The 25,825-nt window shown below is 36.6% G+C and overlaps 1 protein-coding gene across 1 annotated transcript in view; it reads left to right on the forward strand.

Moving 5' to 3' along the window:
* The window catches only part of LOC124711611 (armadillo repeat-containing protein 2), a 184,276-nt gene extending 159,686 nt beyond the window's left edge, over positions 1 to 24,590 (forward strand). Inside the window, exons 17-18 of the mRNA XM_047241775.1 lie at positions 22,523 to 22,706; positions 23,255 to 24,590. Coding sequence (XP_047097731.1) covers positions 22,523 to 22,706; positions 23,255 to 23,357 — 287 coding nt within the window. The 3' untranslated portion in view covers positions 23,358 to 24,590. The remainder of the gene's footprint in view (positions 1 to 22,522; positions 22,707 to 23,254) is intronic.
* The last annotated feature ends 1,235 nt before the right edge of the window (positions 24,591 to 25,825 follow it).

Genomic DNA, 25,825 nt, shown 5'->3' on the forward strand with positions numbered 1-25,825 from the left:
GTGAGGACAATGCTTTTAGTTTTAAATTTTGGTAATTTGATTAAATTTGCTTCTCGAAATCCATATTACAAGTTCGAATAACTATACATGCTCTATTATTTCTTGTACTGGCACTCATGTTGTAGCAGTCACTTTTCTGATAGTCGGCCACGAACATAAAACAAACAAGGAGTTGTGGCTGTCCAGGGGAGAAGAGAGGAGGGGGGGAGGGGGGGGGGGGGACAAGCCCCACCTCGCTCTCACAGGGCTGGCAGCCTACATCCATGTTCTGTGCTCCAGGGAAGCCAGAACCAATGTAATAAGGGACATATGGATTGCTGACTCCATCTGGTGTTATGAGAGCCTGTGACAGAGCAAGATTGGTCTCTGCATTCATTTCAAAACAAGAAAAGGAAACAACCAGCAAGCACACGTCAAAGCATAGCAGAGCACATAAATCATTTGGTAACAACTAGAGTGCAGTTGTTGGCTGAGGTTGGTGGTGTCATTATGTGGTAGTTCAGGCCCAATCTCCACCAGTGTCTTAAACAACTATACATCAAAACACCCCCTGCTTATGACTGCCACGTTAAAATGACTGAACATACCCTGTGAGGGGTGGAGAACTGTGCTGTTGATATGTGTGCATTTGTGTGTGCAAGAGAGCTTTTTGGAGTTAGTCTTATGTTTTATATCTCTTGCAGACATGCAAAAAATATAGCTAAAGCAGCTCCCAACTCTCTCTCTCTCTCTCTCTCTGTCTATCTATCTATCTCTTTGTCTCTTATACAAACACTTGCTATCATGTTCTATAGGAATATATCAATTTCCTACTCTGCATAAGGAGGGTGCTATTGTAATAAGTGTTTATTTCTGTTTCCCTATACGTTTTGTTTGATATAATATCTTGTGAAATATATGAATAATCGACAAAATTTCGTAATACGTTCAATGCTACCAAACTAAGTTTTCTTTGGTACCACCAATGGAATGGCTCAGCAGCCACCACTGCATAGAAGGTGCTTCAAATAAGTGTAAGGCAGCATGGGAAGTTATCGGACAAGATAATTCTTTCAGCCCAAACTTTGCTTAATCCAAGAGAATGGAATGAATACTCTGAATATCACTCAGAGATCTTGGAGACAAAATTAAGTTCACAGACACATCTGCAAGGGATCTGCTTGGTCCCAAATTTTCTGAAAGGCCTTTGTTTCATTGGGATAAAATCATACCCGATGATGTCTACAAAAATATTTCCAAATTGTCTAATTCCAAAAGTATGTATTGCTACTGTATGTATAATAAATAATTGTAAATGTCATGTGACTAGGGCCTCCCATTGGGTAGACGGTTCGTCGGGTGCAAGTCTTTCGATTTGATGCCACTTCGGTGACTTGTGCGTCGATGGGGATGAAATGATGATGATTAGGACAACACAACACCCAGTCTCTGAGCTGAGAAAATCTTCAGCCCAGCCAGAATTTGAACCCTGGCCCTTAGGATTGATATTCTGTTGCACTGACCACTCAGCTATCAGGGGCAGACTGGATGTATAATTATCCTGTTAAACAAATGCTTCACTTGATAAACAAGCCACTGAGTTTTATTTTTTTAAATGTTTAGAGTATGGAGTTTTTACGGATTCACTCAAAATCTCAAAAGTTATCCCCATATTCAAAAAGGATGATGAACAACTCTCCCAGAGTGACTGACTAATTTATTTTGTGCTGATATTTGGACCACTTGTATACATTCAATTGAGCAATAGTCAGTACAGATTTTGCCCATGTAAAAATAACACTGCAGCTCTTCTGGAAATTGTTTTGATCAGACTTTAACCATTTTTGATAATAATAAAACAGTTTCACTTGTATTATGTCATATAAGTAAAGCATCTGAATGTATTACTTTTAACATATTGCTAACAAAATTATAATATTATGGTATACAAAAATTACATTAGCATTAATTTCTTCTTACATGAACAACAGAAGAAAGTTTGTCTCAATGAAAAATAGACACTCACCCTTAGTAGAAATTTTTTCATTGTGACTATCAGTGACCTGCCCCATTGTGTATCACAGTTGATTATCTGCTAAGCTGATGATACAACTTTACTTACTTCGCACCGTGGCATCTCAACTCTTGATAAGATTACTGAAAAAACTCTTGACTCTGCATTAAATTGGTTTGCAGCCAATAAACTTATTTGTAATCCAGACAAAACACAAAAGCTTATGTTAGGACTGTCTGAGAATGCAGACAATAAATGTGCCAAACTCTTAGAGATACATATTGATGCTAAACTCAGTTGGGAAGAACATCTTAACCAAGTCTGTAAAAAGATTTCATGAGTTTCCTACCTCATGTGGGAACTGAGAAAGATATGGTCAGCAATAATTATATCTTTATGACACATTTCATGCTCTTTCAGTCACATACATCATATAGCCTACTCAAATGGGGACATTCTCCTTGTACCAGCAACATTTTGAAGTCCAAGAAAAAAATATCCATTTAATATACAAGGCTTCTCCTAAAGAGCAATGCCACCCTTTCTTTACCAGGCTTAGGCTACTAACAGTGGCAAGTCTTACATCTGTGAGCCTACACTCTTTGTCAAGAACAACATTAAGGAATGTGTTATCAGAGAAGAACTTCATAAACATGACACTAGAAACAAGACAAATATTGACATCTCAAGGCACAGGGTAGCAATAACAGGAAACCCCCATAAAGTGATTGTCCTCAAAATTTTTAACAAGTTTCCTCTCACTAATCGATCCCTGCCATTTAAAACATTCAAATTTAAATTGCACGACTTGCTAAAAAAAATTAAAGTTACAATAGAAAAGGGTTTTATGATATGGACAATGCTGATGTTAATGTTTAAGATTATAGCTGTATACAAGGTACTTGATATGTGCATGTAATATGAATAGTAATTTTAATACTTTGATTGCTGTTGTAAACTGCTATCACTGTAAAAGCCAACTCTACTGTATGTGGTCAGTGGCAATAAAGACTCTGAATCTGATCTAGTGCATTTAGTAGTAAATCATATAGACCGAGAAAGCTTGTAGAAGCACATGTTAAAATGACCTTAAAGTGCCCATAACTCAATTCACATTCTGCATAGTAGCTGCTACGGGATGTTGGTAAATAAATATTTCACATCAAAGCTTACAGGAATGTTACATGCAGATATCTTCATCATATATAAAATTTTTAAAACATGTTTTGAACCTTTCATAGAAGCATTTGTTTCCCAACCATACATTTCTTTCCATGATAAATGACTTGCTAAAAATAAGTTGAGTTAATTCTGTTCACTTTAGGTCTCCGCAGGTACCCTTCTTTGTATGTCTTTGGCAGACCATATATCCTGGGTGAGGCAGCTGCTCAAGGCATTAGATTCTTAGTAATAGAGCTATCCACTCTGGAGTCAGATAACAAATTCAAGTTTTGAATAATTCTGTTCATTGAGTCGCTTATTAACTCATAGCATACAGGATCAACAAATAGTTGTTCCATCATATTCAGTTCAATTCATTATCATCCATTTTATCGTATACATGATATAGGAATTTTCATATGGAAAGAGAGAGAGAGAGAGAGCATGATTTATATTTTTGTGGTGTTACATAGCATCCATAACAACAGTAGCATTTCTTTTACCTGCTTTGGCAACCACAATGTTTGCATTTCTCTTGTGGTCAGTAAGAGCTTTCGTTTCCTGCACTGATATGTAACTTTGGTCGGTTTTGTATTCCACAGAATTCTCAGTACATTCTCTCTTACTTCTTCAGTCTGAAGATTCAGAAGAGAAAACAATGATGCTTTGACAGCACTGATAATTTTTCAACTGGAATGCTTTAGGGTGGAGTTGTGAAATTCAGATCTTTACCCTTACCTGAGATGGCTTCTCCATCAACTTCCTCAGAAAAAAGGTCCATGTCTACTTATTTTGGGTCCAGAATGGTGTCTTTTCCATGCACTTTATCCATCTGTTTCTTGGACTACTTTTTCTCTTCACTGAATTGAAATATTATAACCTTTCTTTATGACTGAACGTTCTAACATAATTGAAGTCCATGCATATTTTATGGCTCTTTACACGAACAAGGGCTTGGATTGTCCTTTTGTAGATCCTCATGGCTTTCATTGTCTGCAAATGTTGACTAATTCTGACAACATTGTGGATAACACCATTATCACAACACTGGGAGAGAAAAGACAGTTCAGTAAATAATTTACCTCTTCTTCTGCACAGGTCTTCCAGTCATCTAAGGGTGGTATAAACATTTTGCCCATAAAAGCATTTTATGTAAATATGCAGTCTTTTGTAGCCATTGTCACTGAAGGTAAAATCTTCCAGGTTGTTTGACTATGTGATGTTCCTCCTTAATTTCTTTTTACACATTGCTTTAACCACCTCTATTAGGATCTTCCAGTGCTCCTGGTTAGCTGAACAGTGTCAAAGACCAGACTGACACTGTTATTCACAAAGAAGAGTATTTTATTTCATTCTTCATTGGTAATAATTGCTGGACCATTAAGACTCCAGAAGACTACAGCCAGCAATGTGGCATGCTTTCCAGTTTGACTATTAGGTTGGCACTTCAAGTTTCCAACTATTGCAGTCATAATCTCTGCTATGTTTACAGAAAGAGAAAAAAAATAGTTAAAAAATTCATGACATAAAATTGTGATACAAAATTCTGTATCATCAAAAGGTTTGTTGCAGCTTCATTATTCTAGCCTTCTGATGTGGTTATTGTCATCTGTGATTTTGTACACCTAATTTAGTCAGTATTCTATCAACATTACACTGAGTATGTAAGCCTCAACTTGACTCGAAAATTCGTGTGATGCACTACTTAAAATAATTGTGGTATTTTTAATTTATTAAATTTTTGTGTAAAGTATACTGATTGCTTCAATTTCTACAGTCCTAATTATTTTTAACAATGAATTGAGATATACTATGGATAAAGTAACTCTATTACCGTAAAGATTTAACTTTTTGAAATAGAGAATAATATCAATATCATAACTTTTGCAAAAGGCAATTTAGGCACTCTACCACCTGCCTTGATTTATTCACATGAGATACGTATGGAATGTTCCTTGAATACTGAGATTATTACTGCCAACAGACTTTTCGATAAGATATGTCGAGGTTATCCTAATGCTACATATGTTGGGATAAATAGTGATTGCAGAAAGCATTTTACAGAGCATGGACTTCACAGAAACATGAAAGGGAAAGAAGCCATGAGTGCTGAAATATCTAATGCTATTAAAGACTCTAAAGTAGAACGAAACACTATTACACTGTCTGAAAATGGCCTTATTAAAGTATCAACATTAGCGGAAATAGGAAGAGCTGATGTCCCACAATCATTGGTAGCAACAGAAGATTCTTTGACGTTAGAAGAAGTAAAAAAATCTGAAGTGTCGTCGAGTACAGCAGCCACATCAGCCAAATTGTCAGTAATGTCGAAATCATCAAAAACAGCTGAACCTATATCATCAGCAGCAGATGTACCACCCTCCCCAGCAGGTTCAAAATCAAGTCCAGAATCTGTGACTAGTCCATCAATCAGAAGAACAGAGGCAAGAACAGTGGTACAAAATGCCACTCAGATATCATCAACAGAAGAAAAATCAACACCATTGGAGCTTCATTTATCAGCTTCATACGCAGCTTCAACGTCCACAGTAACGTCAGTGCCAACCGTAGTTCAAGATTTAAATGAAAATACAGTTTCAGCAAAAGTTCCAGTATCAATTGGAACATCACTTCCAGTATCAATTGGAACATCACTTACAAAACCAGACTCAGCATCAAAACTGGCAGCATCTCCAACATCCACTGAATCATCAACTTCAGAAACACCTCCAGCATCCACTGAAACAGCAGCTACAACTACAGATACAAGAAGTATGGTGGCACGTCCAGGGGTAAGAAATACAAGGAGCAGGAAACGTTTAATTCTTAAGGATTTTTGGTACCCAGCCTCGGCAAGGAACAGCCGGTAACATTGGGAAACATGAGTACAAACTCCTCTCAATCTAATTTCAATAATTTAAAAATAATGAGCCTTAACATACAATGCATTAAAAATAAAATATTAGAACTTGAGATTGCAGCCAGTGAAGCTAGTATAGATTGTATTTGCATTCAAGAACATTGGTGCATGAGTTATGAACTAGAAAATATTTGCATTTCCCCATACAAATTAGTAAGCCATTTTTGCAGGAAGGAAACAAGACATGGCGGTGTTTGCATTTATGTAAAACCTAGAGTATGACTGTAACTGAATCCTTGAATGAAGAAAAACATTTTGAGGCTGCAGCAATACAGTTCAATATGCAAAAGAGTAAATTAATAATAATGTCAGTGTACAGATCACCATGTGGTGATCCTGAAATTTTTAGAAATAAGTTAGAGGCATTGCTCAAAATATTACATCATAAAAAATCAACAATAATCATAAGCGGAGATATTAATGTCAACTTATTGACTGAAGGTGCATCCAAAGATCAGTTCCTGAATGTTTTACATAGCTTCAATTTGTATCCACATATAACTAACCCTACAAGAATAACAAACTCTTCAAAAAGTCTCATAGATAATATCTTCACAAATATAGATGCCATAGATATAGATGTAATAAATATTGACCTAGGAATATCTGATCACAATGCACTTATCCTTAAATTTCCCATAGCCCCTGTGACCAAAAATAGTTCATACCAAATGTACAAAAGAACCTTCTCCACAAATAGTTGCAGTCACTTCATAAATACACTGACTAACCAATCATGGGCAGAAGTACTGTTACAAACTAGCACAAACACTGCATATAATGTTTTTTCTTCCCTGTTTATGTTGAATTTTGAAATGTGTTTTCCTAAGAAACTTGTCAAAACAAACACATATGGGCATACACATGCTAACTCCTGGATCACAACAGGTATTAGAAATTCCTTCAGGACCATGAAAATGCTTAACTATAGACTGAAAAGTTGGACTGACCCCAAGTTTAAAGAATATGTAACAAATTACAAAAAATATATAGAAAAGTAATTACAAAAGCAAAATTACTAAGTAATGATAAATTAATAAGAAAATCAGGCAATAAATCAAAAACTATTTGGGAAATTGTGAAAAGGGAAACAGGTAAGGGCCTCAAGGATCAGGAAATGGTACTCAAAAATAGTGAAAATATTGAATTAAAAGATGAAACTCTGGCAAATTACATTAATAATTACTTTTTAAGTGTACCAGTGTCATTAAGTAAAAACTTTACTAAACATGAGAAATTAACAGCCCCAAAAGTAGACAGTAGTATGTTGTTAACTCCCACAAATGATAATGAAATATTAAAGGTGATAAAGAGTCTAAAATCAAAAATGTCTGCAGGTGTGGATAAGTGCCTGTGTCAATAATAAAAAAAGTTGCCCAACAAATTATAAAGCCCCTGGTACATATTGCCAATTTGTCTTTCAGCAAAGGTCGAAAATCTCTAAGGTTAGACCTCTGTTTAAAAAAGGAGATCCATACAAGGTAGAAAATTATAGACCAATATCCCTTCTCCAATCATTTTCAAAAATTCTAGAGAAATTAATGAAAACCAGACTCATAAATTACTTAGATGCTCACAAACTTCTAAACTGCAATCAACATGGCTTTCGCTCAGGCCACAGCACAGAATCAGCTATCCATGCCTATACCAAAGAGATTGTCAGGAGTCTCGACACTAAAAAATGTGTAGTGGGAATTAACTTAGATTTATCTAAAGCTTTTGATACAATAAATCACAAAATTCTGTTAAACAAGATGGAGGCAATAGGTGTAAGGGGAGTTGTGAAGCAGTGGTTTGAATCTTACCTTCAAGATAGAACTCAGGTGGTAGAAATCATCACAGAGCATAAAAATCAGAAAATCAAGTGGGTCTCAGATGCAAAGAAATTGGAAATAGGTGTCCCACAGGGCAGTGTTCTCGGTCCCTTATTATTCTTGCTTTATATAAATGACATAAAAAATCCTAATATTTCTACCAAAATAATGTTGTTCGCAGATGACACTAGCATAATTATAAGTGATGATAAAAAATCATTAACCACCACAACTGATATAGTCCTGAAATATATTCAACATTGGTTTAATGCTAATGAGTTAACACTTAATCTAAGTAAAACAAATTATATACAGTATGGCAAAGCAACTCAAGATATGGACCTCCAGTTAAAACTAATGGATATGAAGATAGAGAGTGTACAATCCACAAAGTTTTTGGGCATGCACATTGATCAAAACTTAAGCTGGAAAGACCCTCTCAAGTACTTATCCCACAGGCTCAATTCGGCATGTTTTGCATTGAGGATATTATCTAGAGTATGCAGCACAGACTGTACTAGACTAGTGTATTTTGCTTACTTTCAGTCCATCGTGTCTTATGGCATAGTGTTCTGGGGTAAAACTAAATCAAGCTTAACAGATATCTTCAAATTTCAGAAAAGAGCTGTACGAATCATAACACATAACTCTCCAAGAACTCATTGTAGGCCCCTTTTCAAAGAACTGCATATACTCACAATACCATCACTGTATATTTTTAAAAGCATTCTGTGTACAAGAGCACATATGAAAAATCTACGCACAAATGAGGACTGCCATAATTATAATACTAGAACTCGTAAGAATTTGTATGTAGAAAGGGTAAGGACAACACAAACCCAAAAGCATGTAAGTTATTTTGCAATAAAACTCTACAATGCTCTGCCAGTGTACATGAAGGCAATAACAGATGAAGTAAAATTTAAGACTGAACTTAAAAATTACCTTTTAAGCAAAACTTTCTATGACATAGATGAGTACTTTGATTGTGTGTAAATTTATTGCCAAAAATTTTAATTTGTATGCCTAAACTTGTACTTTTAAAAAATGCCTTGAAAGTGATATTCCATTATTATGTCTGTAGTACTTGTACTAGTATGATAACTTTGTTGTGACAGTTCCTACATCATGTAAATGATATACAGGAAGATAATTTAAAAAAACAGTGCAAGATACCTGAAGTACATATTCCAAAGCAAAGTTGAGGCCACACCATATCAAACTTCTATCTATGACAAATAGAGTCCACAATATAAACACCTTAGCCAAACCAGTAGCATGTTCAACATGTGCTCCACAGGTCACATCACAACCGGCTCAGACCAGACCAGGTCTGGCTTATATGCCAAACTCTGGTGTTATCTCATCAGTATCATCCAATTGCAAGATGGCGTCAAAGGTAAAAGTTCGAAATGTGTCTCTCCACAAAAACGTAAATTTTGCAACAAAAAAGAAATCGTGTGAAAACTGCATGGGCAAAATTATGAAGCTAAATGAACGAATTAGTAGCCTACAGTTCGTAATCAGTGCCCTGAAAATGGATATTACTAAAATTCAAGAAAGAAAATCCGAAGTGAACACGCCACGTTTTCTGCAAGATAGTTCGACAGTTTCCGAAAAATGGACAAAGGTGAAGTGCAATGGCCGCAGACAAAAAGTACAAGAGCAAGAGAACTGTGAAATAAATGTAAGCTTCGTGCACGACAACTTATTTCAAGTACTTTCCACAACAGATTGTGGAAGTGCAGTGTTTAGTGATAGTGCTCATGAACCATGTGAAAAGCAAAAGGATCTTGTAAATAAGCCAGAACAAAAGAATTCGTTGACGCAGAAAAATAAGAAATCCGACGTAAATTTAGTAAACAAACATCTGCTGACCTTATGTAGTTCCGATGGATTATCGGCTTGTGTGAAAAAGAAAGAGGAAATAAACAGCTCAGTTAGGCCTACATTTTGTAGCTCCAAAACAATTACAAAAATCGAAATATATTCAGACAGCCAAGGGCAAAACATAGCTACTGACTTTCGTAATAAAAGCAATGTGAACTTAACTTCCATGGTGAAACTAGGTGTGAAATTCTGCACAGCAACTGCAATAAGCCACAAACAAATTCCCACTTTAAGCATCAAAGACTTTGCCGTTTTCCTGGCAGGAACAAACGACGTTGCAAGAAACGAAAAACAAGATCTGTTGCTTTCACTAAAAAGGCGACTGTATGAACTAAGATGTACTAACGTCATTGTTTTTCAGTACCACATCATCATGACCTATCGGAATGGTCCTGCGTTAACAAAGAAGTGGAATGTGCAAATAGTGAGATGAAACAGATATGCAAATGATTCTAAAATGTGACTTTCATTGATATAAGCAAACTAAGAAGGAGATTCCATACTAGACATGGTTTCCACTTAAATAGATTAGGAAAAAATTTCGTAATTGCAAAAATAATAGAAATAGTAAATGCCAAAACGAAAGTAAGTTGTGACACTTAAAACATAATTACCCTCAAGGACAAGACCCACAAACTACTTGGTGAATCTGAAAATGAAGCATCACCACTACAAGACAAGTGTGATGTTCTGACATTGCAAGAAAACACCCCAAGTGCTAGCAGTTCACAAGGAAGCATATCAATAACAACAGAATCAACACCTGAAGCATCAGAAACAGCTACACCATCATCATCATCATCAACAGCAACAACAACAACAACAACAACAGAAATGACAGCATCAATGACACCGGGAGCTACACCAGCAGCAGCAGCAAGCAACTCACCATATCCCAGTGAACGACCTACAAGGTGCAGAAAACCTGTCCTTCTGGAGGATTTTTGGTACCTCGCCAGGGCAAGGAACGGAGTATGACACCACAAAATGTAAATACAAATGTAACCAGTTCTCATCCTCATCACCTGCAGATTCTAAGCTTAAACATTCAGTGTCTTAGAAATAAATCATTAGAACTTGAGGTAGCTATGAACAGTGCAAATATTGACTGCATGTGCATTGTGGAGCATTGGTGCAGAAGTTTTGAACTAAGTAGCATTAATATTCATCCGTTTAAGTTGGCAAGCCAATATTGTAGAAAAATACCAAAAATGGAGGTGTATGTATATTTACCAAACCAAGTATCAGCTGTAAAAGAAGGTGTGAAGCTGAATCATTGAGTGTGGAAAATCATTTTGAAGCTGCAGCTGTGCAGTTGAATGAAATACAGGGAAAAGTCATAGTCATAGCAATATACAGACCACCTACTGGTGATGCAGACATATTCTTTAACCAATTAGAAATATTGCTTAACACTCTGTTCACCGATAGAGCCACTGTAGTTGTGTGTGGGGACTTCAATATTAATCTTATGAGTGAAAGTAGGCTAAAAGACCAGTTCCTAAATCTGTTATGTAGTTTCAACCTGCTTCCACACATACACACACCCACAAGAATAACAAATAATACAGTCAGTCTTATTGGTAATATATTTTCAAACGTAGGACGCACAGAAGTTGAAGTAATAAATGCTGATTTGGGATAATCAGACCACAATGCTCTTGTCCCCAAAATCCCTTCAAGGCCACTGAAAGAGAAAAAAACACACCTCATGTATAAAAGAAATTTTTCTACAGAGAACTGTGTAGAATTCATAAATATGCTAACTAATGAGGCTTGGGCAGAAGTGCTATCCCTAACAAATACAAATGATGCATATAACACATTTTCTTCCATTTTCATGGGATATTTTGAAATGTGTTTTCCAAAAAAGCTGTCAAAAAACAGGTCACTTGGCAATACAGATCCAAGTTCTTTGATCACAGCTGGCATCAAAACTTCCTGTGGAACTCTAAAGAGACTAATTTCTAAAATGAAAACATCCACAGACCCACAATTCATAGAATATGTCAGGAATTACAAGAGGGTATATAGAAAAGTAATTGCTAAAGCAAAATTCGTGAGTAATGATAGTTTTATAAGACAGTCTGAAAACAAATCAAAAGCCATATGGGGTATTGTGAAGACTGAAACGGGGAATAGTTGTGAAAACCAAGACATTAGCCTCAAAAATTTAAAAAATGTCAATATTAATAAACAAGATTTGCCAAATTATATTAACAATTATTTCATAAATGCAACAGCTTCATTAAGCTTAAAATTTACAAACGAAGAAAAACCTGAATATCCAAAAACAGCTTGTAGGATGAGGGTAGAGCCAACAAATGAGGGTGAATTGTTGAAAGTGATACAAAGCTTGAAGCCCAAAATGCCGGCGGGCATAGATGAGGTGCCTGTGTCAATCATAACAAGGACAGCACCACAAATCGCAAAGCCCTTTGCACACATAGCCAATTTATCATTCAGTGAAGGAGCTTTTCCAGAAAGGCTGAAAATTTCAAAAGTGAAGCCATTATTTAAAAACGGCGACAAGTATAAGGTAGAAAACTATCGCCCAATATATCTCCTCCCAGCATTTTCAAAAATATTAGAAAAACTGATGAAGTACCGAATCAACACATATCTAAATGACCATAATTTACTTAACAGAAATCAGCATGGTTTCCAAGCACGTAAAAATTCCGAAACAGCAGTAATGTGCTACACTGAACAAATAATCGACATTCTCTTAGAAAAATTGGAATCGTTGGGTATACATGGGATAGGAAAAAAATTGTTTGAATTATACCTAAAATTGGGTATACATGGGATAGGAAAAAAATTGTTTGAATTATACCTAAAAAACAGAACATAGGTTGTAGGACTGACATCAACTTACTCCAACCACAAAATAAATTCAGTATCAGAGGCAAAAAGTGTAGAAATAGGAGTACCACAAGGCTGCATCCTAGGGCCCATATTGTTTCTTGTCTACATAAATGATTTTCACACCTCAGATGATGCAACCAAAGCAATAAAATTTGCAGATGATTCTAGTGTGATAATAAGTGCACCAAAGCAATGGCTACCAACAACTGCTGATAAAGTACTAAATTACATCCACTCTTGGCTCAATGCAAACAAGTTGACATTGAATGTAAATAAAACAAATTATATGCAGTTTGGGAAAAGATGTCAAAATGTAAATCTCGATCTGGTGTGGGGTGACAAAGCCTTAGACAGAGTGACATCCACAAAATTCCTGGGGATTCATGTGGATGAAAACTTAAATTTTAATGACCACGTAATAAAACTTGCACAGAAACTTAATTCAGCCTGTTTTGCTCTCAGAATTATTGCAAATGTTTGTACCTCAGAGGGTGCCAGAATGGCATATTTCAGCTATTTTCAATCTCTTGCCACATACGGAATAATATTTTGGGGTTCCACAACAGGGCGCCTAAAACAAATTTTTTTGTTGCAGAAGAGGGCCATCTGAATAATAACTCACAGTCATCCACAGACACACTGCAAACCCATATTCAAAAAGCTTAGAATACATACTATACCATCATTATACATATACAAATGCGTATTGTATGTCAGGACCCACATTGCAGATTTTCAGACAAATGACGACTTTCATAACGACAATACCCATAATAGCGCAGCACTCCATACTCACTGAACAAAAAGAACGAATACACAAAGGCATGTGAGCCATATTGGTGCAAAACTGTACAACGCTCTGCCAGTCAACATCAGGCAGTTATAAGATGATAACAAATTTAAAACAGAATTTAAAAAATTTCTAGTAGAACAATGTTTTTATTGTGTTAATGGCTATGTAGGTCAATAAATTTTTTCTGATGATATTTATAAAGGCAAAATGGAAAATACTCAATATGTACCTAATCATTCATTACCTAATTATTCATTACATTTACATACTTTAAGGACAGCTGTTGTGTGATGTAAATATATACTTAAGCAATGTTGTGTATATAAGGTTCAAATGGCTCTGAGCACTATGGGACTTAACATCTGAGGTCATCAGTCCCCTAGAACTTAGAACTACTTAAACCTAACTAACCTAAGGACATCACACACATCCATGCCCGAGGCAGGATTCGAACCTGCGACAGTAGCAGCCGCGCGGTTCCAGACTGAAGTGCTTAGAACCGCTCGGCCACACCGGCCGGCGTGTATATAAGGACTTGCCGTTTAGGGAGGACAAAACTAAAGCCTTATGAAAAACATACTATGCATTTAAAATAACAAGCAGGGATGTATTTAGGCTATATTACTTTCATTGTATTATTATTAACCTTATTGTATTATTTTGTTTTGTACTTTTTTACGTATATATTTTTTGTGTCCATTTCTTTGAAATGGCTTGACAACATCCATACAATATTTATTGTCAACTGATGGATAAATAAGATAAATAAATAAATATACGGCATGGACCCATGGGGAACAAAGATCATCCTGTCGGTCTAAGTCAGTTGCAAACCAAACTGACGGGCTCACACTGGGGTGCCCACACAGAAGAGCACCTCAGCAACAAGTGCACTGGTAATGGGTACAGAATGTCCAAAAAGGTGTGATGAAGGTGGCAATGTAGCTACTCTGCCAAGCTGTGGCCCTCAATCAAAGTGGCACTGCAAGTTGCTAGTAAACTAAAGAGGCTTTAGATGTGGTGTTGGATGTCATTTCCTTGTGGAGTTAGGTTTTGAAAGTGCTGATAAAGAATTCTGCATGACTGTTAGAAGACAGGTGAACATTCATGGTGCTGGTGTGCTGAATCCTGTTACAGACACAAAACCATTTAAAATCGTAAAAGGTATCAGTTGAAGGCATAAAGTCTGAAAGAGGTAAATGCAATTCCATTATCAGAAGCTTAGGTGTGTGGATTGCCTTCAAGGCCAAGTACTTTTGTAAGGCCATGATAGTAGAAGCAGTAGTGGCCTGAGACATGCAGAGCACAAAATGGAAATGAGAAAAGGAATTAATCACAACCAACCACATAGAGCCCAAACGTGGACAAGCAAAATCTAAATGGATAAACTGCCACGGCCAGGGAGGGAACTGCTGTGGAGGTGCAGATTTATGGGGCTGACAGGGGAAAAATTGGCAGACCAGGTCCTTGAAGCCAGCATCAATATTTGGCTTGAATGCATATTGTCACATCAAACTTTTAATCAAGGATATGACCCAATGGACAGAGTGCAGGAGGCACGGCACTCATGGCAGAAAAGAGGGAAGAATTAGGATGAGGCAGTGGTCCTCATTTGAAACCCACAAACAACCTCTTAGCTTAGGTGTAGTTCATGCCCCCATGGCCAGCAGGGATGTAATTTGGACCTGGAAGGCGTGTCTGCCCATCTGTGTTGTAGAAAATGAGTGAGACGACATAACATCAGGTTCTTGTGGGTTCTGCCATGATATCATGCAATTTTAAGGAAGTGTTGAAATGGCCAAATCCATATCTAAAACAAGCTTGAAACAATCCCATATTCATTGAAGGCTGGATTGATCCCATGCAGAATTGGGACAGTGCATCCACATTTGTTTTTAAGTAGTGGATAGTATAATTAATCTTAGACAAGTACAGCATCCACCACTGGAGGCAATGGGTGCTCCAGTCTAGTCAGTGATGCTTAGGGCCAAAAAGGTAAGCAATGGACTATTATCAGTGACAAGATGAAAACATATGGTGCAGCCATTACTTTAAGAGTTATGTGAACCTCAAAATCAGTTGTCTTCCCAAAACCAGATGAGAAGATGTATGCATATCTATCCTAGAGAGTCTTTCAGGCCCTTCAGATGGCATATGCAGAATTTTCCTAGCAAAGGAACACAATCACTTTTGTAGTCCCAAAGATTTGTCTCAGATGAGAGAAAGAGGGTGCTAACCCTAAACTTAAGTAAGTAGAGTGAAGCCCTTATTTTATGTTTCTGTGCAGTCCAGACATTAAAAACTCAAAACCGAGGAAAATGCAGAATCAAGGAAAACGTTAAAACCTCCAAAATAGGAGCAAAAACATATGTAATTGTCATATATTATTAAAAAATTGTAATCCCCTCTAATGCCATGTATAAACTCTGTGTAAGCAAAGAAAATTAAATGTACAGGATTATATTCATAGAATAATTTGTGGTAATGAATTTCATCAGTTCTTAAAAAATCACAATATGTAACAGCAAGTAAAAACTAGTCAAAAAATTGAAATTGGTATCTGGATACAAGGCAATCAAGTTATTTTCTGATATGCTATGACCACAAATTATGCATCAAAACTCACATTTTTGAGAAATCTTTCCTTTGTGCTCATTCAGAAAAAAGCAAAAATTCATGAACATAGTGAATTAAACCAAAAATATCACAGCAGCTAAGTGGTTAAATCATTAACATAAATGTGGACATCTGCTTAATGACAAATTTTGTCACCATTGCTGTTATTATTTAATGCTTTTCTTACGAGCCACATTTCATATAATCAGTGTCATCAAAATGTTACTTTAGAGTCGATGAGAGAAACAGAGATGTGAAAAAATGAGTTTACTTCCCCAATTGATGTTACAATCTTATTAGAATTCAGCTCAGTAAATTTCTCTACACTTGTAAAATATAAATTTAAAAGAAAGCTCAGGTGCTACCGATTTGCTGCCTGCCTTGTATCACTTCTGCCAATCTTTACAATCTACAGTGTGTGGTGCAAAGTATATATGTGAGTGGTATATGTAGTTGTTGCAACATGAAAGTCTTTAAAATGTGCTTTTGCAAAACCTTTGTTCTATTTCCATGTGACATCTCTTCCATAGCATATGATCTATACAAAAAGTATATTTTCAGCACCCTTACCTGCACTCCCGTCACTGAACGGTCACTCCCCTTCTCCACAAATTTAGCAAGTGAGCTCATTTTATGTGTGTAAGTGCGGTGTGGTGGTTGTGCTGGCTGTTGTGTGATGTAACAAGTCGCCAGCCAATAACAGCTCACTAGCTGGAAATGACTGTGGTTTCCTTGAGTCTGACTGAGCATATTCTTTAAGACTCAGTGTTTGCATTTAAAAGGTTCATGATCAATATTGTTGCTGAATACAGTACATCTGAAATACATGCAAAAAGATCAGACTGAGTTATAAGTGGCACATGAAAAGATGGCAGCTGAGCCCCTTCATCACATATTGGCTCGGTCTGGAACACTTTGCGTTAACTGTCCTATTTTTTCATTGTTGCCACAACGTAGCAGTAGTTGTATTCTAATTGTATGGTGAAGTCAAATGATGCAAGTTGTGCTGGCAACACCAATCATGGATTACATTACTCCTGTCATTGAACAGCCACTCCCCCTCTCCACACATCCAGCAGGTGAGTTCATTTTATGTGTGTAAGCATGGTGTGGCGGTTGTGCTGGCTGTTGTGTGACATAACAAATCAACACCCAGTAACAGTATGTGGTATGCAAAATAGCTAATTCACAGGATGAAACATATAGTCAGTTGTGAAGGAAGTGTCTGTTCAGCAGCACAAGGTCGAAGATATGAAGTCAGTTCGTGGTAAAAATATTTCTGTTACTGATAAATCAGATATATGTACAGTATTTAACAACCATTTTCTTAGCATTGCTGGTGAATTAAATAAAAATTTAGTTTCTACAGGGAATCGTGTAACTCTCTTGGCAAATGCCTTTCCGAGATTGATGTCTGAAATACACCTCTGTGATACAGACAAGGGGGAGATTGAGTCAATAATTAAATCATTGAAGACTAAGGACTCTCATGGATATGATGGAGTGCCTAGTAGGATATTAAAGTACTGTGCTGCACATTTTAGCCCTGTATTTAGCCATATTTGTAATTTTTCCTTTAGGAATTGTCAGTTTCCTGAGCGATTAAAGTACTCAGTAGTAAATCCGCTTTATAAAAAGGGAGAAAGGGATAATGTAGACAATTTTAGATCTATTTCTATGTCATCAGTGTTTTCTAAAGTGATTGAAAGGTCTGTGTATGTAAAGATAATTGATCATTTAATATCACACGATTTGCTATCAAATTTACAGTTCGGCTTTAGAAGTCATTTAACAGCTGAAAATGCTATATTCTCTTTTCTCTGTGAGGTACTGGATGGATTAAACAAAAGGTTTCGACACTAGGCATATTTTTTGATTTAACTATGGCGTTTGATTTTGTTGGTCACAAAATATTGCTCCAGGAGTTGGACCATTACGGAATACGGGGAGTAGCTTACAATTGGTTCACCTCTTACTTCAGCAACAGACAGTAAAAGGTCATTATTCATAGTGTTGAGAATGGCTGTGATGTGGGGTCCAAGTGGGGGCTGCCCCAGGGATCAGTGTTGTGGCCAGTCCTGTTCCTTATTTATGTAAATGATATTTTCACTATTATTATGGGTAACTCTAAAATATTTTTGTTTGCTGATGGCACTAGCTTGGTAGTAAAGGATGCTGTGTGCAACATTGGCCCAGTTTCAAATAGTGCAATTCGTGATGTAAGTTCATGGCTTGTAGAAAATAAACTAATGCTAAATCACAGTAAGACTCAGTTTTTACAGTTTCTAACACACAATTCAACAAAACCTGATGTTTTAATTTCACAGACTGGGCGTATGATTAGTGGAACTGAACTGTTCAAATTTCTAGGTGTTCAGATAGATAGTAAGCTGTCATGGAAAGCCCATGTTCAGTATCTTGTTCAAAGACTTAATGATGTCATTTTTACTATTGAACAGTATCTGAAGTAAGTGATTGTTTGACATGAAAATTAGTCTACATTGCTTACTTTCATTCACTTATGTTGTATGGTATTATATTTTGGGGTAACTCTTCCCATTTTAAAAGGATATTTTTGACCCAGAAACGTGCAGTTTGGGCAATAAGTGTCTTAAGTTCATGAACCTCTTGTTGCCTCCTGTTCACAAGTCTGGGTATTTTGACATGGGCCTCTCAATATATATATTCCTTACTGTCATTGCTTGTTAACAATAGTAGCTTATTCCCAAGAATAAGCAGCTTTAACTCAATTAATACTTGGTAGAAATCAAACCTGCATTTGGATCGCTCTTCCTTAACTCTTGTGCAGAAATGTGTGCAGTATACTGCTGCATCCATTTTCAATAAGCTACCACTAGAATTCAAAAATCTTAACAGTAATCCACATGCTTTCAAATCAAAACTGAAGTGTTTCCTCATGGGTCACTATCTATTCTGTTGAGGAGTTCCTTGAAAAATTAAGCTGATTCTTGTTGTATTGTTGATTGCATTTACTTAAACTTTTTTCGGGTACATAAACATTTAATTTTTATCTGTTATTACTTTTATATTGTAATTTCATGTACTGACACATTCCATGATCTTGGAGATTTGCTCTTCGATTTGGTCCTACGGAATTTGATGTGTATATAAAACAAAAATAATTAAATAAATTAACATTTCCTCTTTCATGTCTGTCCTCTCCTCAGTGGCCTATCATATTCCCTTAACTCCACCACCACCCACAGTGCAAACTTCCCATCTTTTGTGCCACTTACACCTCATTCAATTACATCAAATGTCAATAGGAAAAAAACAGGAAGAAGTCAAGTAAGAACGTAGAAGTGAGGTAAACCTTACTCGTCAGAAATGTGAAATCAAGGAATTTTTAACATCGATCTTATGGATTTTTCACAGGGGCTATGAATTTATGGTGTAGAATGGTGAATAATGTAAAATCAAGAGAAGTTCCACTGCAGATTGATTTAACAAATTACACAATAGCACTGGTGTCCAAGAGTAATCTCATGGGAAGTTTGCCATTGAACATATCTTAAGTACCTTTTCTGGGCTGCATTCTGGGAAGTCTGCACTTCCATAGATTGATCACTCACTTTGTTCATTTCCACATATTTATAGTGAAAGCATTCAAACATATGTCATGTGAGTCTCCCTTTTTGCAGCATTCATGTCATGTTGACTGCTGATGTGGGCACGAGCTGCGTGCATGGCGAAGGGAAAGACATTGAATTCTGGTCAGTGGTGCTGCTGCTGATGAGGCCTGTTCCCACTGGTATTGTTGTTTACAGAGCCATCCAGATTGCAGAGCAAAATAGGGCCCCATTGGAGGTGGAATGACATCCCAGATGACCGGTACCAGAAAGCTTACTGTCATGACATCTTCTTCTGTCATATAAAGACTTTATCTTTGTAGGTATCTTCATGGGCTTGAACTACTCACATTAATTCTATCAGAGAAAGATCCCATTTTCTCAGTACATGATTTCTCGCTTTCAAGTTAGGAGTAAGCCACACTACAACTTCCCTTATTAAAAAATCCACATAATTACTTGTGCACAAAAATTTAAAACTGTAATTCCTATGTAATCCATCTAGGTCAGCAGACCAGTCAGCATAAGACTGATTGGGGCTTTTTTGCCGCTGCCAAAATTTGACTTGGCTGTAATAATGATTTTTTGTTGAAGAATGTTTTTGTAGTAAAAAAAATATTCCAGGCAGCTCAAGTTGCACCTGATTCATTCATTGCTCCATTATCTGTATTAGGTGACACTTTTCAGGATTTCCTGACCAGAAATCTTTCCCAGTCATTGATGGTATCACTCCACACTTCACATCAGTCACTACATTGTGGCGAAGTCATAAACACCAGTGGTGCAGGAGACGTTCCTCTTCCATTCACTAACCCTTGCACTGTCTCTTATACAGCTTTCATTAGGCATAGCTCCTGGTTACCCTGCCTGATTTGCATTAGTAGTTGTAAGTGTTCCATGGTTGAAAGCCTGCAATCTCATCTACTTAAGAAAATGTTCAAGGTCTGATTTAGTCCTGGGCCATCTTATTCAAGGGTGGTCTTGCCAGAGCACACTTCTGATGACAGATCACCTTGGATAGTGGCATCACAGCAGTTGACAATAATTTTGCACCAGCTTTTTGATTTCCACAGTGACATCAAATAGTGCCACTACACAAACCATATGTTATTTCCTGAAAAGTTAGCCAAACAGATGCAGCAGCAATGTGGCTTCCTGCAAATGACATTGAAGTTATAAGTAGTCATCCTTAATAATCATTTGACCTTTTGTCAGAACTCATGATGCACCACGTCATTAAAATCAAAGAAAACGGTGAGAAGGACCTTCACATATGACCACACTTACTGAGCTTATTTCAGTCTTGGCAATCCAGAATGCCTCCACTGGTATCATTGAAACTTAGTTTCAGCATTATACCAGCACACACGTTTTGTTACCTGTTGTGACACATTTCAGTAGTTCTGTATCATTGTTAACGTATTAGTGACTCCTAAGCTGCTTCAGTTCACCACTGCTTTTGCTCAGAAATCACCATCTTTAGCATGGCATGAGCCAGTTGATATGCCAACATCATAAGCAGCTTGTCTGATTGTGATTCAATGATTGTTTATGATCATTTATTTCACTTTCTCCATGTTTTCATCAGTTGTTGATGTGCTGGGATATCTTAGAATGCTTCTCATCTAGAACTTCTTAATGGCCATCTTAGAAATGCTTATACCACTCATAAACCCTCATTTTACTCACCAAAAGCAATATTCAACATTCTAAAGCATTTTTGGATTTTATTCCAGTTTATATCAAAATTTAATGCAAATTATCTGATCAGTTTTTAAAAGAAATCAGTAATTGCCGCTCATAAGCAAACACATGTAACCTTCTTGAAAAACTGATGGCAGACTAAACATCCAATATGCCTACACAACAATGAAAAACCACATGAATTGGACTAATACTACCTGCAAAATTGTACCTCATATGTGGGGTAAGCCATGGGTAGAAAGCTCCTCCTATGTTCCTGGATCAATTTCAACCAAGCTTGGTACACATGTTACATACTATCTGGAAAGAAATGCTGTGGATATAAGAACCAGAAACCTCCTAATATGGTGGGGATGTTAATATGGAGAGAGAATGTGGAAGGAAGAGATGGGCAGACAGAGAGGGGGAAGGAGGAGATGAACAGAGAAAGGGAAAAGGAGGAGATGGACAGAAGAGGAGGGAGGAGAAGATGGATAGAGGGGGGGGGGGGGAGAAGGTGGACAAGGAAAAGGCAGAGAAGAAGATGGTTGAGGAGATAGAAGGTGCAGGCGCAGATGAACAGAGGAGGGAAGAGCAGATAGCAGAAAGAGGGTAGGAGCAGATGGACATAGAGTGGTGGGTGGAGGAGGAGGTGGACATAGAGAGGGGGAAGAAGGAGATGAACAGAGAGGTGAGAGAAGGAGATAGGCAAAGAGGAGGGGGGGGGGGGGGGAGGAGAAGAAGGAGATGGACTGATAGAACCGAAAGAAATGCTTTACCCAGGCAGTGCCAGGTACTCAGCTAGTATACAATAAAATTATGAGACAGAATGGCTAGTGAATGCTTAATACTGTCAACAAATACATATAACATTACAGGAACCTTTGTCTCCCCTCATGTTCACAACAAGTGGCTCTCTTCATGGGATATGAGTGGCTTCTTCTTCCTTTCTAATTGTCCTCATGTTATCCCTCTTTTCTTCCCAAGGAAGTGACTAATAGTTCCAGCAGCTAGCATATTTTATTGTACTTTTGTGTTTCCTGTCAGTATTAAGTATTCTGCCTCCTTATGGTTCACCATTCTGTCTCGTAATTCTATAGTTCTTTTAGGTGCCTTGATACAATAGAAAATATTCATGTTGAACTCATAATTGTACAACAGAAATGTGGTTATGTGCATTTTAATCATTTGCAGATGAAGAGCGTCTCTTTGGTGTTGTTGAAGGAACAGAGACTGCAGAAGCAGTGGCTGAATCACTGAGCTACCAGCAGTGGGAAGAATTTGCTGGAGTTGCCACAAATTTGTTGGAAAAAATAGAGACTTATCTAGATTCCTTAGAAAATTCACTTACTGATGACAGCAACAGTAGCGCTGAGAGGTATGAAATCCTTGAACCCGAACAGCATATAATCTCAACTGTGTAGATGGCAGCTAATAAATAATTGAAACAAAGTGTTTGTAAAATGATTCCCAGGCAAAAAAATACTATTAAACTGAGTGTTTAAAAATGGAGATTGGTAAGTTCCATTCTATAATATTTTAAAAGAATTTCATCATTCTGAAAACAAAGTTTTTGCTGGAATGAAAAACCACTTCTTTGATTTGCAGTTTTAAAACTAAAATATCTGTACTGTAGCTATGCAAATAATTATGCACAAAGCAGAACTCTATTTTTATCAAGCAAACTAAGTTCCTGTACATTATGGCTTGCACAAAGCTCAAAAGTAAATACCTAAATGTAAAGCTCACAACTTAAGTAGATTTTTCATTGCTGATGTTCTAGGTGTTGGTAACAAAGCGATAATGTTAGAGGTGATTAATCAGTGTTTATAGATAATACATAAAAAACTAATCAGAAAAAAACCTTTATAGTTAATGTTACTGTTTTTAAGATTCATTTGTCAAAATACTTTCATTTTGTTTTAGCATGGCTATGAAACAGATGAGTGGCAAAATGTGGACTGTATCGAGACTAAAATCATTTCATTTTCGAAATATTTGGAAGTTTCATCCCATATATGTTGTCTGAAATTATATCTGGATTCTTGATTTCTTATAAAACTTCTGTTGACATATTATATAATGTCAGAGTGGCATGGCTTGGTGTTTCCAAATGAGATTACATATAATCAAAATCTTATGTGGTTTAAACAGTGTATATTTTTGAGATGGAAAGTGTAGCAAATCGTGGCAAAACGAGTAGAAAAATGTAAAGCAGCTTTTATGGTATCGGGTGTTCGTGAACCTCCAAGCTTGTTTGAATCTTGGATTGTCAGTTTAAAATAATGAATGCACAAGTCTTTTGTCAGAAACAAAATTGTTATTCCATAGCTCAGAATATAATAATCATGCAATTGGTCTGTTCAATGGTTTCATTTACATTAAAATTGTAACCTACATAAAGAAAAAACTTGATTTGCCCAATTTTTATACAATCCAACAGGAATGAGTTCATGTCTTTTCTCTGAATTAAAATAATTTTAAAGTTACTTGTGAATGCACAATATTATTTAATGAGATTAGTTGTTTTCATGTATTTTCTTGTAGCAAAAAGCATATTTCGTTATTTTTCTTAAGAAATGTGAAGCAGAGGCACTTACAGATAATTGCCATAAATCACAATTATCTGTAAGTGACTACTGATTAAAAAATTTTGTGCCATATTTATCAATCTGCATAGATAATTTTATGGAATTGTTGAAAATCTTGAAATAATTGTGACCACAGTGTTTATGTAACAAAGTGAGATGTAATTTTAGATGTCATCTGGGACTGTTCTAAATACACAAATAGAAAAAAGGTTCTTAAAATTATGCAAAACTATAATTTCAGACTTACAGAAATAATACTTTCAAAGATACTTTTGAGAAAGAGTGGTTTGTATTTGTAGAACTGCATATTGTTGTAAAGTGTTACTGATTAGTTTTTGCTGTTGACACATTTACTGAGTGGTGTTGTAGATAATGAGATCTGATTGAAAAATTCACATCATAACTTCAAAAAAATGATTCGCTCATGTTAAAGCCCTTATGACAGTTACAGAAGTTCCGTCCATGGAGAATGTATGTTATGATGGGAAATTATTAGGCTCAATTTGGGACCACAATCTACAAAATCTGACATTCAACAGCAGTATTTGCTCATAGTATGTTTTGTATATTTTGCATTTTTTAATTTTTTAAAAGGTGTTCTGTAGGTCTGTAGGCATTCTGTATTTACATCTTCTAAAGAAGTTTGAGGTTTTATTTCCATTGTACTATAAATGCTGTTATATTAAGTAATTATGCTTCTTTAAAATGCAAGAAAATTCAGTGTTGTATTTACAATAAAAATGTTGTATATTTTTCATTACAATGAAACATTTGTTAAAAGTTTAATATTACTGAAAATAAAGTTGTTGATTTTTTCTGCTGATGTAACTGTTGTACATTAAATTTGTAACTTGTTTTAAAGTTTAAAATTTGATACTTATTACTATCCCTGTAAGCTGACAGAATGGTATTCTGTAACCATTTATTAATAGTACTGTCAAAACAGAAATTACTGCTAGATGTACATGATAGCTTTCATAATGAAAGTAAAAATATGAGTTGCATCAAAATTTGAATGGACCCAGTCTTTTTAGAATAGTTTAGTACACTACTTTATTTGTCCTCTTTCATCTTTTTATGAACCTAGGTACAGTGAGGTATAGAAGAAGTCAAATGAAGTGATAGGTAATAGAGATCCTCATGACTTTTTGAATTTACACTGAAGAGCCAAAGAAATTGGTGGGGCCCCTGCGAGCATGCAGAAGGGCTGAAACATGACATGGAATGGACTCAACTAATGTCTGAAGTAGTGCTGGAGGCAATTGACACCATGAATCCTGCAGGGCTGTCCATAAATCCATAAGAGTACGAGGTGGTGGAGATCTCTTCTGAACAGCACATTGCAAGGCATCCCAGATATGCTCAATAATGTTCAAGTTATGGAGTTTGGTGGCCATCAGAAGTGTTTAAACTCAGAAGAGTGTTCCTGGAGCTACTCTGCAGCAATTCTGGATGTATGGGGTGTCACACGGTCCTGCTGGAATTGCCCAAATCTGTCAGAATGCACAATGGACATGAATGGATGCAGATGAGCAGACAGGATGCTTACACATGTGTCTACCGTCAGAGTCCTGTCTAGACATATCAGGCATCCCATATCACTCCAAGTGCACATGCCCCACAGCATTACAGAGGCTCTACCAGCTTGAACAGTCCCCTGCTGACATGCAGGGTCCATGGATTAATGAGTTCTCTCCATACCCTTACATGTCCACCTGCTTTATACAATGTGAAATAAGACTTGTCCAATGTTGGTGTTGATGGGCCTAGGCGAGGCATAAAGCTTTGTGTTGTGCAGACATCAAGGGTACACGAGTCCCATATTGATGATGTTTCGTTGAATGGTTCGCACACTGACACTTGTTGATGGCTCAGCATTGAAATACGCAGGAGTTTGCGGAAGAGT

This window comes from Schistocerca piceifrons, chromosome 8 (assembly GCF_021461385.2).
Source record: "Schistocerca piceifrons isolate TAMUIC-IGC-003096 chromosome 8, iqSchPice1.1, whole genome shotgun sequence".
In the NCBI taxonomy this organism is placed as follows: Eukaryota; Metazoa; Arthropoda; class Insecta; order Orthoptera; family Acrididae; genus Schistocerca; species Schistocerca piceifrons.